Source organism: Thamnophis elegans, chromosome 1 (genome assembly GCF_009769535.1).
Source record: "Thamnophis elegans isolate rThaEle1 chromosome 1, rThaEle1.pri, whole genome shotgun sequence".
Classification (NCBI taxonomy): Eukaryota; Metazoa; Chordata; class Lepidosauria; order Squamata; family Colubridae; genus Thamnophis; species Thamnophis elegans.
The window spans coordinates 10,576,631-10,595,043 of record NC_045541.1 but is presented as its reverse complement, the minus strand read 5'-3'; the positions used below and the strand labels follow the sequence as shown (position 1 = coordinate 10,595,043).

The following is an 18,413-nucleotide window of genomic DNA, read 5'->3' as shown; positions in this document are numbered from 1 at the left end:
TTGTAATTTACCTGTAGATTCTGTGGGATTCTGTTCATAATAGTTTCTCCAGACATTTTAAAAATGCTTAAGCTGAAAGCCATCTTTCATTTTCTCTAGCTGAAAGTACAGCAACTGGAAGAAGAACTGCAGTCCCTCATATATGTGCAATCAGAGAATAATCAGCTTCGCACATTTTGTATCGCCCTGAAGGATAAATATGATCAGGTACTCCATAAATGTAATAAGACATTTGTAAACTAATAAATATCTTTTTTTTCTATGAACATGAAACACTTTTGGAGCCAAGAAAGTGGAAGTAGCCTTTTGATTGCCACAAGGATAAATTTTTGGAAACAAGAAAAACTTGCAAGTGGTTTTGTTTTTTATTTTTTTTATTTTTATTTTTATTTTTTTTGAGGAAAAATTGCTTGGAATTATATTTCTTTCTGGGTTTTTTTGGGGATTTTAAATGCTACATGATCAAATTGTAGATACATCATACGTAGTTAAATAATCATTTGTATTAATATATATTTTTTCCTGTTGGAAAAATTTACAATACTAAATTAATACATATATTAAGAGTTTTGATTTACCAGAGATGTTTTTTGAATGGAAATAAGTCATAATTTTAGAACATCAAAACACATTTTGGAGAAATAGATGGCGCAATCATATAGGAGTATGGAGACCCAGGTTCTAATGGGAAGGGAAGGTTTTCTGAGTTTATTTTAAACAAAATAATTAGCGTATTTTTCGGAGTATAAGACGCACCAGAGTATAAGACGCACCAAGGTTTTGAAGAGGCAATTTTTTTAAAAAAGTAGGTAGGTAGATAGAGGAATAGAGAGGGAGAGAGAGAGAAATACAGTAGGGAGGGAGAGAGAGTAGGTAGGTAGGTAGAGGGGGAGGGAGGGAGAGAGAGAGAGAGAGGAAGGAGGGAGAGTAGGTAGGTAGGTAGGTAGGTAGGTAGGTAGGTAGGTAGGTAGGTAGGTAGAGGGAGAGAGGAAGAGAGAGAGAGAGAAATACAGTAGGTAGGTAGGGAGAGAGAGACAGAGTAGGTAGTAGGCAGAGGGAGAGAGAGAGGGGGAGAGAGAGTAGGTAGGTAAGTAGGTAGGTAGAAGAGAGAGGGTAGGTAGGTAGGTAGGTAGGTAGATGTTTCCAGGTGTATTTATCCATGTGCTAGAGAAGGAAATCACTGACAATCTGCAGCATCTAAGACTTGTTTCTTCTGGCACAGCACTTGATCAATCTAATTCTCATCAATCACTCTAACTAAAGACCTCCCCAAAACGGCCCGTTTTTCACGAACTATAAGATGCACCCAGATTTTCAGCCTCTTTTTTATGAAAAAAGGTGCGTCTTATACTCCGGAAAAATACGGTAACAAACACAAATTGATATAGCAATAGCAATAGCAGTTAGACTTATATACCGCTTCATAGGGCTTTCAGCCCTCTCTAAGCGGTTTACAGAGTCAGCATATTGCCCCCAACAACAATCCGGGTCCTCATTTTACCCACCTCGGAAGGATGGAAGGCTGAGTCAACCCTGAGCCGGTGAGATTTGAACAGCCGAACTGCAGAACTGCAGTCAGCTGAAGTAGCCTGCAGTGCTGCATTTAACCACTGCGCCACCTCGGCTCTTTTCATATCACAACTCAAAATAGGGTATGTCAAGTAATATCAGAGCATTTTAACCTCCCAGGGCACACCATTGTAGATCTCAATGTTGCTATTTTGAAAAAGAAAAACAGAATAAGGAGTTAAATTTAATCCAACTTGTCAATCTGCACTATTTTTTCACTTAAATTTGTTCATTACAGAAAGTGGATTGTGAAATATTACACTGTTTAAATCACATTCTGACCAAAGAGGAGGAGTCTCATGACATCACAAATGGAACAGAGTGATGTCCCAGCATTTCTATGATATGGGAGAGAACATACAGCTTTACCTTTGAATAAGAAGGGCTGTTGAGTGTAGAACTTTTCAACAGCCATTGATGGGAAAAGGGAACAAAATCAGATTTAAAATGGCTCCCTTCAGACCTCATTAATGTAACAGCTTTTTAAAAACAATATGTAGTTGGGGATAAGAATCTGTATTTGAAAATGGACACCACTCTTTTCAAACTTGATCAGCCTTCTCCAGGATTTGTATTTCTCCTTAAGCCACAAAGTTTATAGCGAAAATGCCTCTTAAAAAAAGAAAGTCTTCCGAAAATTGCTGGCAAGAGAAGTCCAGTAACCATTATAGGTCATGCATGGCCTGTGACATAAAGTACAACCTGGAACTGAAGGAACAAACGTCTTCCCTATATTCTCCAACGCGTAGAGTTCGTTTCATGACTGATCTGCCTGGAAGGGAATCTGTCTCTGACTGTGGTGATAATCGCAGAGCCTCTTCTCGTGATTTATTCAAAGCTGCCATGGCTGTGGATGAAAAGCTGGAGCGTAGAAGAAAAATCAGGAGCCGCAAGCGTTTAGAAACTGACAGAGATGTAGTTAGTGAGGGAACAGATCTCCAGAGGGTGAGTTTAAAACCGTGACATGCAGGAAGAGGATATCAGCAACCAATCATATATATATAAGTATGGAGATTCAGGTTCTACTTTTTCCTTAGGCAGGGAAGCCAGATGGATATCATTGGGTCAGTCATTCTCTCTCATAGCTAGGAGGCCTAGCCTATACTAGACTTGTGCGTGTGTGTGTGTGTGCGCACACATGCACATAACCATATCCATTCATATGTTCTTATTCATTTCAATCTCTGCCTCTTCCTCACTCCCCACACATACACAGAGTGTATGATTCAGAAGTTTGATTTGAAAATGTTTATCTAAGGGACTAATGTAATAAAATAATCGTAATATAGATAAAGATAGACGATTATATTATTCTGCTTGGAATTTGAGAAGTGAAACCGTTACATTAAGAGCCAAGAGTGTTAAGGAAACATATGTCATTCACCTGGGAAACTAGAGGGTAGTTTGACCGGTTAAAAGTTCATGTTTAACATAGATGTTACATCCAACTCATCCTTAAGCTAGGGAGTTTGTAGCTTTAAAGAAATCTGGTTTTGTTTAAATTGAAATAGGAAGTTGGTTCCATTGCTAGTTTTTAATCCTTACTTTAAGCTATACTTTGCACTTTATTATTTAGCATTATGATTGTTTTATCCTACAGTTCGTTCTATAAGAGAGAATACCATTCCATGGGCAGTGGGTAGAAATAGTAGGACAGTTTATTATTATTACCACACACTGGTAATTGATAACACGTCAACCTGCTTTTAATTGAACTATACAGTATTTTGTGTCAGCAATTAGTCTACCTCTCCTTTTGTTCTTTGGCATCTTTTATGATTAAAAAAAATGTGTTGAGTACTCTCTTTTGCGCCGGGCTTCCTTTTATGGCAAGATTAGGTGGGGGAATTCATTTCCTAATATTAACCATAAGATTAAATTGTCTTGAAAAATGATTGCCTCTAGGTTGCTAATTGTTGTTTTTCAAGTGATGCTTGTACGTATTCTGTAGCTCATGGATATATGTGGAATGGTAACCAGTTCTGAATATTCCAGTCTCTCTTTACTGTTTAGTTACCGATTTATTTGCACAAAATTGAGGGTAACATTTTCCCCACTAGAGACTAGTTCCTGGCATTTAGAAAAATAACATTTCTGTCTCTTTTTTTTTTTCCATAAAAGACACAGTCCCTCCTTGTCTGCAGAGACGAGGCTCTTTCTATCTCAGTCAAATCCCACGAAGAAGCATTAAGAGAGAACCAGAAGCTCAAAGGGCAAATAGATGCCATTGAAGAAAGAGAGCAGCGCAAGGTAACGCCAGATAGGGAAAGACCCTTATCAGCTTTGTCTACCCTTCCCACCTAAGTAATTTCACCAAAACACCTTAATGTTTCTATTCATCATCACCATAAGGACTTTGGTTAATTATGTGACCTATCAGATATTCTTTCAGCTGTTTCAAATTCTCTGGTCACTGTATACAGTATTAGGTGGTGGGAGAAGTGAGGAACAACCTTTTGCTGCTCTGTTTTTCGGTTCCACCACAAAACCGCGGAGGACAAAATCTCGCTCGACGAAAGCGCGCATTTGACGTCATCACAGCGCGACGAAAACATCGCGCTGTGATCGAAAAATGTAAAAATAAAGCAAAAACCTTACCCTAACCCCCCCAAACCTAACCCTAAACCTAACCCTTAACCTAACCCTAAATCTAACCCTAAACCTAACCCTTAACCTAACGCTAAACCTAACGCTAACCCTTAACCTAACGCTAAACGTAACCCTAACGCTCTAAACCTAACCCTAACCCTTAACCTAACCCTAACCCTAAACCTAACCCTAAACCTAACCCTTAACCTAACCCTAAATCTAACCCTAAACCTAACCCTTAACCTAACGCTAAACCTAACGCTAACCCTTAACCTAACGCTAAACGTAACCCTAACGCTCTAAACCTAACCCTAACCCTTAACCTAACCCTAAACCTAAACCTAAACCTAAACCTAACCCTTACCTTTATGTGAATCGGCTTGGCTTAATTTAATTTTTATTTCAATTTTTAATTTTTTTCGTCGCGCTGTGATGATGTCAAATGCGTGCTTTTGTCGATCGCGATTTTGTCCTCCGCGGTTTTGACGGGTCACGTGTTTTTCACTCCAGCACCAGAAGGATAGGCAGTTGTTTGATAGTTGGGAGAAAAAACAGCCAGCAAGGTGATTTTTCAAAATACTTTTTTGAATTATAACTTCCTCATAGGATGGAATAGATGGAATGATGGTATCTGATCAGAAAAGTTTTTCCTACTTCACAGCAGATTTTTCAACTGATTAAACTTCCTGAGATACTACCTTAATTTACCTGAATAGTTAGCAGTAGTTATTTTCCATGCACCACTGGCCTCTCTTAAATAATCAAGGGGGAAAAAATCCTAAGTGGAATTTATTTATTTATTTATATTTATTCATTCATTCAATTTCTATAGAATATATAATTATACTTTTGCTACCTGTGCTGCCCCAACAGTATATAGCTAATGTAGGAATTAAGAACTGTCTCCTTTAAGAAACTACCTCATGGGAAATGCAGCCACCTTATGGGAAATATACGCAGGGATGCCTTGTGGGAAATGTAGTTCCATGACATGTGACCACACCTGTGTTCCCTGATTGGACCCCCCCCCTCCCCCGGAGAATTGATTTATGACCGGACGCTCTGTGAAGAGGTTTCTGTGTTAATTGAGAACAATGGGATAAACGCATGTTTCCTCACCCCCGCTTCATCAGAGGAATGGTAAAGCATAGTTTTTTCACATCGCGCAATGGACAGATCAAGGTCAGATGTATTTTAATATTGAACTCTATGTTTGCTACAAAGAATTCCTGTTAATAAATTGATCTGAAAGACACCAATCCTAAAGCATGAAGCTTAAAGCTGACTGGTGCCTGGCATGGTTGCACGCCGGGTCCAGAACAGTGAAAAAACTGTGAATGAAAACCATCTCCTCTAGCAAAAGGGCTCTGTGTGGCTAAGGTCCCCTGCAGGAAAGGGACAAAGTGATGTTAATTTCCTCTAGAATCAAGAGTGATGCTCCGTTCAGGGAGGCAATTAACATTCTGGAGGCAAAATGCTTTGTTGTGATTAAGAAGATATGTTAAAGGAGGTTACTTGAAAAAAGGCAGATTCTGTAGAATTAAATAACAGCGTGTGTTAAAAATCTTTGCCTGCAGCAAAGCTGCCTTCACAGAACCACGTTGTCTGCGATAAATTGAGCTTCAGGGAAACATCTTGACATCAGTGAGACGAGAGACTTTAGTTTGCATGACAAAGCTGAGATCAATTTACCCTGAAAAGCCTATATGTCTTACTGAGGGTTTCCTACAGAATTAAGAACAGCGTGTTTGTTTGAAAACTCAAGTTTCGCTCTCTGTAATTCAGCTTCATCGCATTTGGAAAGGTTCCATATACACTGTATTTGAATGAGTGAGAGGTCAGCCAGACCAAATTCCTTTGAAATTTTATTGCATGTTGTCAAGGCAACGAAAGCCATAAAGGAGCCCATCACCTCCCAAGACAATTCAATTTGTGTGTGCAAGCAGTGACCTCCAGTGGGCCGTCTGCAAATTGCAGTCCAGCCAAAAATACAGTTTATCTTTGAGTACAAGCCGTAAGCAAGTGCAACTTCTGCTGAAGAGATTGAAGTATGTTTTTGTTATTTCGCTACCCTTTGTTTATGAGTTATTGAAAGAAGGTCAAGCCCTTTCAGAAGTTTCACGTCCAGCCAGGTCACTAGACGGATTCTGAGTTTGGGTGAAAATCCCTTGGGGATGCCAAAGCTGGAGAGGAGCTGGGTGAGCCTCAGAAGGGATAACACCATTGGCAATAACTCCAAACAGTAGTACCGCAACGCACCCTAGTGGCTAATAAGTGAATTGCATCTGCGTCTGCAAAGTATCGCAACACATTCTAACGGCTGACATGTGAATAGCCCCGTGTTTGCAAGGACAACGCACCCCCAAGTGAATTGAACTCAAAGAATTTAAAGAAATTCTCTGAATTAATCCTGGTCATAGAATTATTGAATCTTTCCAGTCATGGCGGAAGGATCAGACTCGCCAAACCTCATGCTTGAATCCAATACAGATTCAGTATTAGTCTACCAAAGCTCAGATTTAGATGTCCAGCTAGCAGAAAGGTTAGAGGCAACTCAGATATCCTATGATTTAAGGCAGTACAGAAAGCCTACGCAGATTACGCGGTCAACCTCTTGGAGGAATGGGACAGCCTCTATCAAAGGTACGAGAGTTATTGGGAGAGGTTGCAACGCTTCTGCGACGAACTCAAAGACGATCTACCACCCGAACGTCTCCGAACCTTAAGTGAGGACATGGACGTATGTTACGCACCAGGGGCAATATACGGAGTACGCCTCTGCAACATCCAGAGTGAACTAAAGGATGATGAAGAAATCCAGGATAAAATGCTGTTCATTCAGAAGTTAAAAGAGGAACATGTAGAGCAGTTTCAACACGGCAAAGACCTTACCCAAACCAGCCTGAGGAGGGAGACCACCCTGGGCAAGAAGGCTGAGTCAGATGTGCCTCATCTTTCGCATGCATCATCTCAGCATTCACACAAAGCCTCCTCTCACGCTTCTAAGAAAGTGTCCTCATCTAGTCACGCCGGCTCCAGAACACTACCATTTTTGTTTCTTTTAAAAATCACTGCATCTAATAGTTATATAGTGAGCTGCTTACATTTTTTGCACTATACAAATACCCATGCACACATTTCAGTCACAGTGCAATAGCCCAAATGCCCCAACAATAATCCTGCCTGGTTCCCTAGGCTCAACCACTAGCCAAATTCATCCCCCATGGCACATCAGGGGAAAAAATAATAAATATATGAAAACTTCAACCTAAAAAAAAAATTCAGTAAAGAAATGAGGCCAGAATCGTAGGAGAGAAATGTCATAGAAACGGCAATTATAAGTATGCACTATACCTGTGATGGCAAACCTTTGGCACGTGTGCCACAGGTGGCATGCGGAGCCATTTGTCAGGGCACGCAAGGCGTTCCCTGTCAGCTGACCAGCGTGCATGCGCGCAGTGGCCAGCTGACTTTGACCTTTTGAGGCAGCCACAGTTTTCCAGGTTTTCAAAAAATGAGATGCTTACAGAGCACATTGTCTGATATTTTTCAATTAGGACCATTTGCTTGTAAAAACGGATACTCTGCCCCTGGTCTATGCCCGGGACATGCAAAATAATTGTTAGATCAACTGCTGATTGCCTGCCATGTTGTTGTTCTACAGCTGGCAAATCTACAACACAAGCTGGAAGAATCGAAGGAAGACAACATCAAAATGACCACAATTCTACAAAATGTGTTGGCTTCTCATAACAAGATGCAGGCAGCTCTGGAAAAGGTACAGATTGAATTGGAGCACAAAGATTCGGATATTGCTGGCTTGAAGAAAGAGAGGTAAATGAGCTTGCCGTCCTCCCCCTTTGTATACTGCTCAGTATGGCCAACTGAATGGTTTTATATGTGTGGTAGAATACCATTAATGTCCCCCTTGAAAAAAAGTCTAATATACAATATCAGGATTTGTTAAGAAATGTTTCAAGATATTCTATTTCATAATCCACCATATTGGTAAATATGGTAAAATATGGTGGATTATGCAAAATATCTTTAAAAGAAGGATAAAGTTTACTCCTCAGTTATTTTTACTAGGTATATGTACTGACTTTACAGTGGTAGAGACTAACTTGAGTCTGCATCTAATAACGGCAGCAAGACTGTTGGTGGCGCAATACTGGAAGAAGGAAGACTTGTCTACAACTCAAGAATGGACATTGAAAGTTACAAACTTAGCCGAGATGGCTAAAATATCGGCATATCTTAAAGATCACTCAAATGAGAGATATAAACGAGACTGGAAAAAATGGATTGACTATATACAAAATAAATACAAAATAGAAATTCCAGTTAGCCTATGCTTAAGATCAGAAATGATTTAAATTCCTTAAAGTTAGTTCAGCAAGAAGAAGCTAAGGTCAATGTAGAATGTTATTAATTTCTTTATTTCTTTTTTTTTTTTTCTCAATAGATTTTAGACTCTGTTTGTTAGAAATCCATACCGTGTACGGGTTCTGGGAAGTCTGGGGGGGGGAAGGAGGAGGGGGGTTGGGGGGGAGGGTGGAGGGAGGGAGGGGTATATATTAGGCTAGACAAGAATTTGGTGGTAAACTAGAATTATTTTGACATATAAAAAATTGTACTTCGATGTCTTACTGATTGAGGAATGATGAAATGTTTGTCTTAAAAGAAATAAAACTTTTGAACAGTAAAAAAAAAACCAACTAAAAAAATAAAAAAAATAAGATATTCTATTTCAGCAAATATGAACTTGTTTAAAAAACATCTTCTGAAGTACTAAGCAATATTTGAGATTTTGGCGGCGGGGGATGGGGCAAGACGACAAGCACATTCTCTCAGTATACCTATTCTTTGGGCTACTTCTATTCTCATATGTAGGGCTCAGAACGAGCAAAGAATTCAGGCACTGGAAGAAGAGCTGGAAGAATATCAGAACAAGCTAGCTTTGGACTCCCAGCGCAATGCGAAGGTAAAAAGCAAAGCAACTTCCATTGACTAAAACAGACAGTCTATTCAATCTGGGAATTGGGGCATCGTTGGTAACAGAAATGACATTCTCTGTTGATGAAATACTGATATAATTTGGTTGAAATGGAAGGCTATTTTAGCCGTGTAGCCATTTACAATGTGAGGTTGATAGCAGGGTATGTGGTTGACACTAATTGTAATAAAGACATTCCTAGTCAATGTTCCCTCTAATTTTTTTTCAGGGTGAGCGGAAAAGTATAGTGTTTGAGCGGCACAGTTTCATGCCTGAGCACCTAAGAGAGCAACAGTTTGAACTTCTGTCTCGTCTGCTGGACATTTGCGCAACATTCCAAGCGCCAAGCACCAATTGTGAGCGAGGTTTCAGCCTGATGAATGCCAGGCATGAAAAGTGCCACTCAAACACTATACTTTTCCGCTCACCCTGAAAAAAAAAAGACTTCTGCTCAGCTTTTAGATCATTAGACTGGCTAGAGAGAGACATGGCACCAACAGGGTCCTGGGTCCTGGCATTTTGCAGGCAACCTGTCCTCTCACATTCCTTTGGAATGCAACCCATCACATTTGAATTAGATTTTGCCAATTATCCTATTAAAAGATAATCCTATTATTCTAAAATATGACTAACTCGATATTAAAAATGTAAATATTTAATGCTGATAAATAATAGCAGTAATTGTTATTTAGTATGATTAAAATCAGTATTGATATATCAATATATCTATCAAAATTGACAATAAACACTAAAATAACAATACAAATATATAATGTGGAATATAAATGTAATAAATATAATATATAAATGCAACATAAATGTAATAAAATAATTTATCATGAAACTCTCCCCCTTTAAAGTAATAAGATCAATTAAATAGTCTAGCAAGTTTGGACAATATGCTATATGTTATGTTACTTAAGAATATATATGCCTCAGAATCAGATACAACATCCACATCATTTCCAACTGAGTCAATAAAATCATATGCCATGCCAAAACTATTTTAAATAAAGATATGAAATTAATCAAGTATTGCATTTATTTTTCAAAATGAATGTAGAATTTTTTTTATTATTTAAGTTTTGTACCCTATCTTTTCTAACTAACGTTAACTTTAAAAAGATGTTACATCAGACTACAATACAAGTAATTAAATGAAGACTAAAATAAGTGTTTTGGCATATTGAGCTTTTTATATTTCTTTCTAATATTGCTTCCTTAGTTGAGAACTTCCTCCTCAGCTTACTTACGCATTAACTGTTTGTTGCTTTTATGGCTTATTCATTCACTGCTCCATCTTCAGTTTTTTTCACAGGGGGCAGGGCTTCCTTCCTTTCTTCCTTCCTTCCTTCCACTCCTTTGGCCACCAATTTTGATCCAATTCTCTCTCTCTCTCTCTCTCTCTCTCTCTCTCTCTCTCTCTCTCTCTCTCTCTCTCTCACACACACACACACACACACACACACACACGTGTTCTTTGGGGGGGGTTGAATTACTCCGCCTCACTGCGCAAAGTCGGCTCAGCATGTGTTCGGCCCCTGCTTACGCCGAATCAAATCTGCAGGACCATTTCAAAGCCGCCAGTCCTCTTGCTCCTTCTCCTTCACTGGCAAAGCAGCGGCGGTGGTGCCTCCCCCTCCGCTCGGAGCACCTCAGCTGGGCTCTGGGTTATCCCTGCCATTGCCTCTACCTCCGCCGCTTTCCTACTAGCTCCTGCGGCCTCAAAAGCACGGCAGAGGAGGAAGGGGGAGGGATAACGCGGGGGCCAGCTCAGGTGCTCCGCGTGGAGAGAGAGGCACCACTGCCACGGGCGGCTCATCAAAACAAGTCTGGGGAGGTCCTTTGCAGGCGGCCAGTTCTAGCCGCCTGCAAAGGACTTCCCCACGTTTGCTTTGGTAGAAAGCTCTGCGCGGCAGTTAGAAATCTCTGCGCGGGGGTTTCTAGCCACGTGCGCGGCCGCGCAGGCGCGCACCTTAGAGGGAACAGTGTTCCTAGCCCTCTTTTGTTTTTTGGGGGGGTAGAGGGGAATTGCAGAATTATACAAATCCTTTATTATTTTTACAAATAACTCAAGGTAGCGAACATATCCAGCACACCTTCCTCCTCCTATTTTCCCTACAACAAGAACCCTGTGAGGTGAGTTGGGCTGAGAGCGAGCGACTGGCCCAAAGTCACCCAGCTGGCTTTCATGGCTAAGGTGGGACTTGAAAACTCATAGTCTCCTACTTTCTAGCCTGGCATTTTGCAAACTGAGCAAATGCAGTTATGGGACACATGAAGCATCTTAAATATATGAAATATAGTTGGTGCAGGAAGCCTGGCAAATGCCAAGTGAAGCATCTTTGGGCACATTGGCTTTCTAGTAATTGGCTGCATTACACACAATTTTTGTCACCATTTGCTTTCTTCCGTACTATGAAAGATGAACTCACTTCGTAAATCCCTGGAAACCTCCAAACTGGACAAGAAGAAACTGATCCAAAATTTAGAGCAAACTCTGCAGACCAATTGTGCCTTGGAAAGCAAACTCTCTCTTGTTCAAGATGAGCTGGAAAGCAAAGAAGCCGAATGCAAGCAATTAATGCAATGCAGGTCAGGTTTTGTTTACTTATATATGCATTTCCTGCTGCCTTACAAAACCTCTAGGTCAGGGGTGTCAAACTGAATTTCTTCGAGGGCCAGATCAGCATTGTAGTCCTCTGCGGTCTGGCTGGCGGGGAGACAGGACGGACGCCTCCTACAGCGCCACATTTTCGGCCAGGACAAACGCCTGCAACATTTTGCCAGCCAAAGGGGGGCGCATGGAGCCGCGTGAGGCTCTCGCATCCTGTTTTGGCTGGCAAAGTGCTGCAGGAGGCCATCCTTTGCCTTTGAGGGATTGACAAAAAAAAAAAAATGAAAAGAAGAGAAAATCTCATGTACGTTTTGGAATAAGTTCTTTTGTCTGTTTGGGAACTGTATTTTCAAAACAGAAGAGATGGGACTGATGTCCTGTAAGAATTCCTTTTCCCTCCTCAAAGGGACCAGCTCGTTGAAGAAACCAAGCGGGAGACAAAGTTCTATGCGGATCGCCTGGAGACCCTGAAGAAACAGTTCCAGACCGAACGAGAAGTAGCGAAGAAATCAGCCCAAAAAGAATCAGCCGAGGTGAGGAAAGGGAAAGGCTCTGAAGTGAGTTCTTGATAGAGTCTACTCCAATAAGAAATAGAATAATGGCCCTATGTCTTCATTGCAGGCTAGTTGCAATAGATAGTCCTTGAGTTAAGGCAAAAATTGAGACCAGGATTACCATCACTGAGTAATACAGTCATAAAGTACAATGCCATATGACCTCATCACTTAGCGCTGACTAAGCGCAGGAAACCCCTGTTATTACAGTTGGACAGGTCATTAAGTGGAAAGCAGGGGAAATCCCAGGTAGGGAGCATGGGCATGCCATGGGAGTGGGGAGGCCTGGCACAGTCTACGGGTCAGTGGTGGGTTTCAAAAATTGTTCGAACCTACTCTGTGGGTGTGGCCTCCTTTGTGGGAGTGGCTTGCCATCCATGTGACCAGATGGGAGTGGCTTGCCGCCCATGTGACCGGATATGAAGATGCCGACGACACTTGTCAAAACCACCTTAAATTACCTCACACACAGCACTGGCATGCATAAGAATATGATGTAAACTTGTTTTTTAAAAGGCATCTTTGGTTTGCGTTAAAACAACTTCAACACACGCAATGTTCTGATTGCACCACAAACGCAGGCACGCAGGCACTTTCACAGAGGCACTGAGTTTTATAAACATGAGCATGATAGTGTAGAATAATCATATCCAAGGACCAGGGGTGGGTTTCAAAAAGTTTTGGAACCTCTTCTGTAGGTGTGGCCTGCTTTCCGGGTCCATTGGTGGAACCTCTTCTAACTGGTTCGGTAGATTTGATGAACCGGTTCTACCGAATAGGTCCGAACTGGTAGGAACCCACCTCTGCTACGGGTGAACTGGGGGATGCTTGGTGTTGTAGAAACAGGTCATAGGGTAGGCGCAATTGCAGGAGGTAAGGTGGCTGCAGTGCAGGCAAGTGAAGAAAGGCCATGTGGGAGGGGGGGAGATGTACCTTAGTGACTCATGACCTTCCCTGCCAGCTTCCCCAGTGACACTCTGCAGCAGCCGGTAGGGAAGGTTGTAAATGGCAATCATGTGGTTTTCAGATGCTTGGCCACCTGGGTTCTGAACTTGGCAACCTGAACTTTGGGAATGGTCATAAGTTCCTTCAATGCTGTCGTAATTTTGAACAGTTGCTGAACAAATGATCCTAACTCAAGCTCTATCTCTAACATGCTTCCTTTGGGATTCATATCAGTGGTATTAAATAACTTAAGAAGATGCAGTTAAGCCTGGTTTATGTCACCCAGTCTATAATAAGGAGAGTCCATAGACTGCTTCAAAATCTTCTACATGCCAGTTATGAGTGATAGAGCCAATGTCTCTAACAGAAAGAGTCTAAGATTTGAGCAGAGATGCCTAATATTTTAGAAAAGCTTTATATCACTAAACAGAAGCCGGACAAAAATTATTCTCCAAGTAGGAAACTTTTAGAGTGAAGGGACAAAGTAAGAATTCAGACATGGCCTTTATCTTCTGCAATTTTTTTCAGATGAATATGAATTGCCTCTGTCTCTACCCGAATAGGTTAAAAAAGCTCTTGAAGAGGCCTGCTCTAAGTCTAGCGAAATACTACGCTGCAACAAAGAACTGCGGGCAAAAGTGATAGACCTGGAAGCCGCATTGGCAAATCAGAAGGAGAAGGTAAAAAAGCAGAAAGTACTAATCACCCAGTACTTCAACTCCAAGACCAACAATACACACAATGCAGAAAAAATCAAGGTAAATTGATGGATTTGGTTTCCTTTGCCTTCTTTGAAAATAGTTTTTTTTTGTATGGCCTGTATCTATTTTTGCTGCAGCTGTTATCAGCGGGACATCATAGGTAAAAGTTAAAATGGAAGTTTTAGAGCAGGCCATGTCCACCCCATCTCCGCAAAAGAAAAGTCACAAAACATCACGTGATAGCAACGTGACGCCGCAAATTCAACACCCGTGTTTTAGAGAAAACAATAGAATGTGGCCTGGATGCAAAATCTCTCTCCTTGTCAAATGCCTGGCTCATTAGTGGTGCTGAGACAAAACTAAGTGTTTTTTAAAAATCAAAGTGTGCATTTTCTCTCCAAAGAGGATTTAGATTAATAAAGCCAATCATAGTTTCCTGCAGAATGTGGGAAACCTGGCAGTACTGTGATAGCCAGAAAACGATAAATGAATAGGTGTGGCCTGTTTATCATGAGCAAAACTCATTTCATTAGAGTAAGGGTGAATGAGGCAAGAAATTCATATACCGCTTAGTTTTAATAGCTAAATTTTAATTGCGGCTTTCTATTGTTGTTGGTACTGCAACTGATTCAGGCAAAGTGAAGAGCAAAGCCTGTATTTGATGTTTCTACTTTCTCTGGTGAAGCCTGATCAGAATCACAGCAATATTTACAGCCTCTCTCTAATTTCCTGAAAAGGAGGAGCCTTCCCAATAGTCTGAGCCTAGTTTATGAACTGGTTTAAAGTCACATAACTTACAAAACCTGTATTTTTGAGATTCCTATCATGGATTTCTTTTCAGAATTTCTGCTTGTTTTAAATACTTTAGGTGAAGTGGTAAATAGGAACAAGTGGCAATGAGGAAATGTGCTTGGGGCCTCCAGCGGTATCACGAAAATTCTGGGCCTTTAGTATCTAGCATCTCACATTGGAAGGAGGGCTAGTAGGAAAAGTTCCAAGCTATGCCACTAGTAAGGCCTCTTATACTACAGAAAAGGTCTTGACATTCCTAGTTATGGTGGGGCCAATGCAAAGTAATGTGATTTTCTTCCTCCATATCTATCTGCTACTTTTAAAATTTATTTATTTCTGAGGACATTCTAGAAGACAGCCCTGGGGCAGTCTTTTATTTTCTGAATTTTTACTACTGGGTTCTTTACTGTGGAGCAGCCATTGTAAAATTGAAATAACTGCCTGCTTGCTTTATGCAGCAGCCTAAAAACAGAATGAGTACTTTGGAGTTTTGGTGTCTGCAGGAGAGAGGAGAAACTATCGTTTAGTATAGGTGTACTCTGACACAGTAGATTCCTGGATGCTTTCCTCTCATTGTGGTGAAATACTTTCAGGAGATTGAAATGGAATTGAGGCAAATGGAAGAACTGAAGGACTTATACCAGAAGAAAAACTACGAGCAGGTAGCATCAACTTTCTATAGCAAGTTAAGAATTGACTAAACTAAAATGCTTGATTTGATCACAGAATCTGATCCTTCTTTTTTTCTAGTCCCATAGTATTAAACAATTTGCCACCGAACTAACAAGCCTACAAAGTGAGATGCAGCAACTGGCCAAAAATCAGCAAGGGATGGAAAATCAGCTTGAAGATGAAAGGAAAAAGCGGAAACAACTTGAAGAAGAGTGCCGAGTAAGCCTCTTTTGAGCTCATAGTTTATTTCAACTGAGTAGCTTCATATTTTTAGTGACAGCTAGTGACATGTCTAATGCTCCTCTTTTCCTGTCCTTTTGCTTGATGGAAAGCAAAATCTGTTAGCGTTAATCTTAAATCATATTCGGCGACTTCAGCTAGTCCAGAATGCGGCCGCGCGAGCGATTGTGGGTGCACCTCGTTTCACCCACGTAACACCTATCCTCCGCGAGCTGCACTGGCTACCTGTCGATCTCCGGGTAAGCTTCAAGGTGCTACTTGTCACCTACAAAGCCCTTCATGGTAGTGGATCTGGGTACTTGAGAGACCGCCTACTGCCAATTACCTCCACTCGACCAATTAGATCCCATAGATTAGGCCTCCTCCGAGTCCCATCTGCCGGTCAATGTCGACTGGCAACCACGCGGAGGAGAGCCTTCTCGGTGGCAGCTCCGACCCTATGGAACGATCTCCCCGTGGAGATTCGTACCCTCACCACCCTCCAGACCTTCCGCACAGCCCTTAAAACCTGGCTGTCCCGTCAGGCCTGGGGTTAAAGACCGTAACCCACCCGAATTGTATGAATGTTGTGCTTTTAATGATGTACTGTCTTATGTGTTAATCTGTTTGTTCTCCCTTCCTTCCGAATTGTAAGCCGCCCTGAGTCCCCCCAGGGAAAAGGGCGGCATATAAATAAACTACTCATACTCATACTCATATTGAAATTACTGTAGAAGAATAAATAATTTTATTAGTTTGCTTGGAGTTTTGTTTTGTTTTTTGCTCCTTTAGACTTTGGAAGACACCATTAAGGAGCTCAAGAAATGCAAGGCAGCTACTGAAGAGAAACTAAAAGAAGCCAGCATTGAGTCTCAACAGGTAGATGCAGAGACAAAAAGGGGGGGAAACCCTGGGGCAGAGTTGCCATTTAGCTTGAAATTAATATGCTTGGAAAGGAATTAAGTTTTACAGATCAGAATAAAACTGGCTTGGCATTTCTGAATTTCTCATTAACTTCTCACACTGTCAAACTATTTACTAAGTCTGCATTACTATTACTATTAATCTTCTCATCGTTCCTATCACCCATCTCCTCCCACTTATGACTGTATGCAGAGGTGCGTTGCCAATTTTTTTACTATCGGTTAGGGTGCTCTCCTACGCATGTTTGCGCCGCTTCTGCACATGTGCAGAAGCGTCTGGGCGGAGCCTCTTGCTGCCACTACCGATTTGGTGATCCGGGCCAAACCGGGAGCAACCCACCTCTGACAGTAACAATGTTGCTTGTATCCTTACAATTTATATTGTTTCCTAGTATGAATTGATTGCTTGTTTGTATCCTACGACTATCATTAAGTGTTGTACTTTATGATTCGTGATGAATGTATCTTTTATTTTATGTACACTGAGAGCATATGCACCAAAGACAAATTCCTTGTTTGTCCAATCACACTTGGCCAATAAAGAATTCTATTCTTCTATTTTATTCTCATTACTGAAGTAAGAGCTAATTTTATGATTTGATTTAAAGTTTAGGAACTTATCAGTATTCCAGTACTTTATCATATATTATCAATTACCGATGTGAAGGCCTAGGAAAATGCCACTCCTTTTTTTATAATCAATACGCAGTATTTCATTTCTGATATCCTTTCTCTGCTTTAGATCTCTGCTAACCTAGAAGAAGCTCATCACTGGTTCAAATCCAAGTTTGATATTCTGCAGCGGGATCTAGTCAGAAACCGAAAACTAAAGCTGGATGAAGACAGTGAAGAAGAGGTCAGTATTGGAACAATGTCCACTTGTTGTGGGTCTCATGTCATAGTATATACCATGCCATTTAAGCAGCAGCTGACTTCACACATCAAGCTAAGCCATAGTATGGCTTGTTTGCTCTTAACTTCATGTTCTGTGAATTCAGCCATTTTAATGTGAAACTGATTCATGTGTATGTATATTGTAGGAACTCATTAAGTACCATTTTTTCAGTCAACCACAAGGGAACAAACATTGGCACAGTATACAATCCAGTCTAGGATTGTTCCCAGAGGTGAACAGTAGACACCAGTATTAGTAGCTGTTAAAATTCAATTGCAAAGAAGACTGGAAAATATACCTCTACTAAAGAGATACACAGAATTTGACTAAAGGGAAGGTTAGAAAATACTGAAGGGTTCACCAAAGATAGAAATGAAAAAAGCAAGCTGAGTTGCATTTAACATGGGTCAAGTTCATTTCTTGGACTACCCTCCTCTTATCTGAGACTACTTCAAAAATCTAGAATTGAGGTTAGGGTCAACTTTTTACGGCTTGAGGAAAATGAGACATGACTTGCTGGGCTAGAGGAAAAAGTAGGCAAAATTGTGCTTTTATATCCGCCATGGTTCATTTGTTCATATTCGTTGGTTCTAATCAATTGCTTTCCCAGCTTTAAAAAAAATCTGACTTAAGGTCAGTGACGTGCGGTGAGGTTTATGGCTGGTGAGGCAATTTTTTTAGACTTGTGGACTTCAATTCCCAGAATTCCACAGCCAGGCATGCTCAGTTCCAATTTAAAGTGACAGCATTTGTTTTTCTCCTTTGCTAAATAAGTTTCCTTCTTTTTCTTCTCCCTTCCCCTCCTTTCTCCCTTTCTGCCTCCTCATCTATGTCAGGAATTTTTCGGCTTTTAACCCTTGCTTAACTCTGCTCGAGTGATCATAAAACGCCAGACTAGATGAGGCACATCGTTCTCTTGCCTCCTGTAGAGGGCACTTTTT

General features: G+C 40.9%; 1 protein-coding gene across 5 annotated transcripts in view; it reads left to right on the top strand.

Moving 5' to 3' along the window:
- Positions 1 to 18,413, top strand: part of CCDC150 (coiled-coil domain containing 150) — a 44,062-nt gene that overhangs the window by 23,781 nt on the left and 1,868 nt on the right. For 4 of the 5 annotated variants that reach the window (XM_032216632.1, XM_032216641.1, XM_032216648.1 and 1 more), the window contains 11 exons: positions 100 to 207; positions 3,691 to 3,819; positions 7,823 to 7,992; positions 9,052 to 9,142; positions 11,580 to 11,749; positions 12,178 to 12,304; positions 13,834 to 14,028; positions 15,357 to 15,425; positions 15,514 to 15,654; positions 16,447 to 16,533; positions 17,320 to 17,433. In XM_032216632.1, the coding sequence (XP_032072523.1) occupies positions 100 to 207; positions 3,691 to 3,819; positions 7,823 to 7,992; positions 9,052 to 9,142; positions 11,580 to 11,749; positions 12,178 to 12,304; positions 13,834 to 14,028; positions 15,357 to 15,425; positions 15,514 to 15,654; positions 16,447 to 16,533; positions 17,320 to 17,433 (1,401 nt within the window). The remainder of the gene's footprint in view (positions 1 to 99; positions 208 to 3,690; positions 3,820 to 7,822; positions 7,993 to 9,051; positions 9,143 to 11,579; positions 11,750 to 12,177; positions 12,305 to 13,833; positions 14,029 to 15,356; positions 15,426 to 15,513; positions 15,655 to 16,446; positions 16,534 to 17,319; positions 17,434 to 18,413) is intronic. The other variant, XM_032216658.1, reaches the window with a different exon arrangement.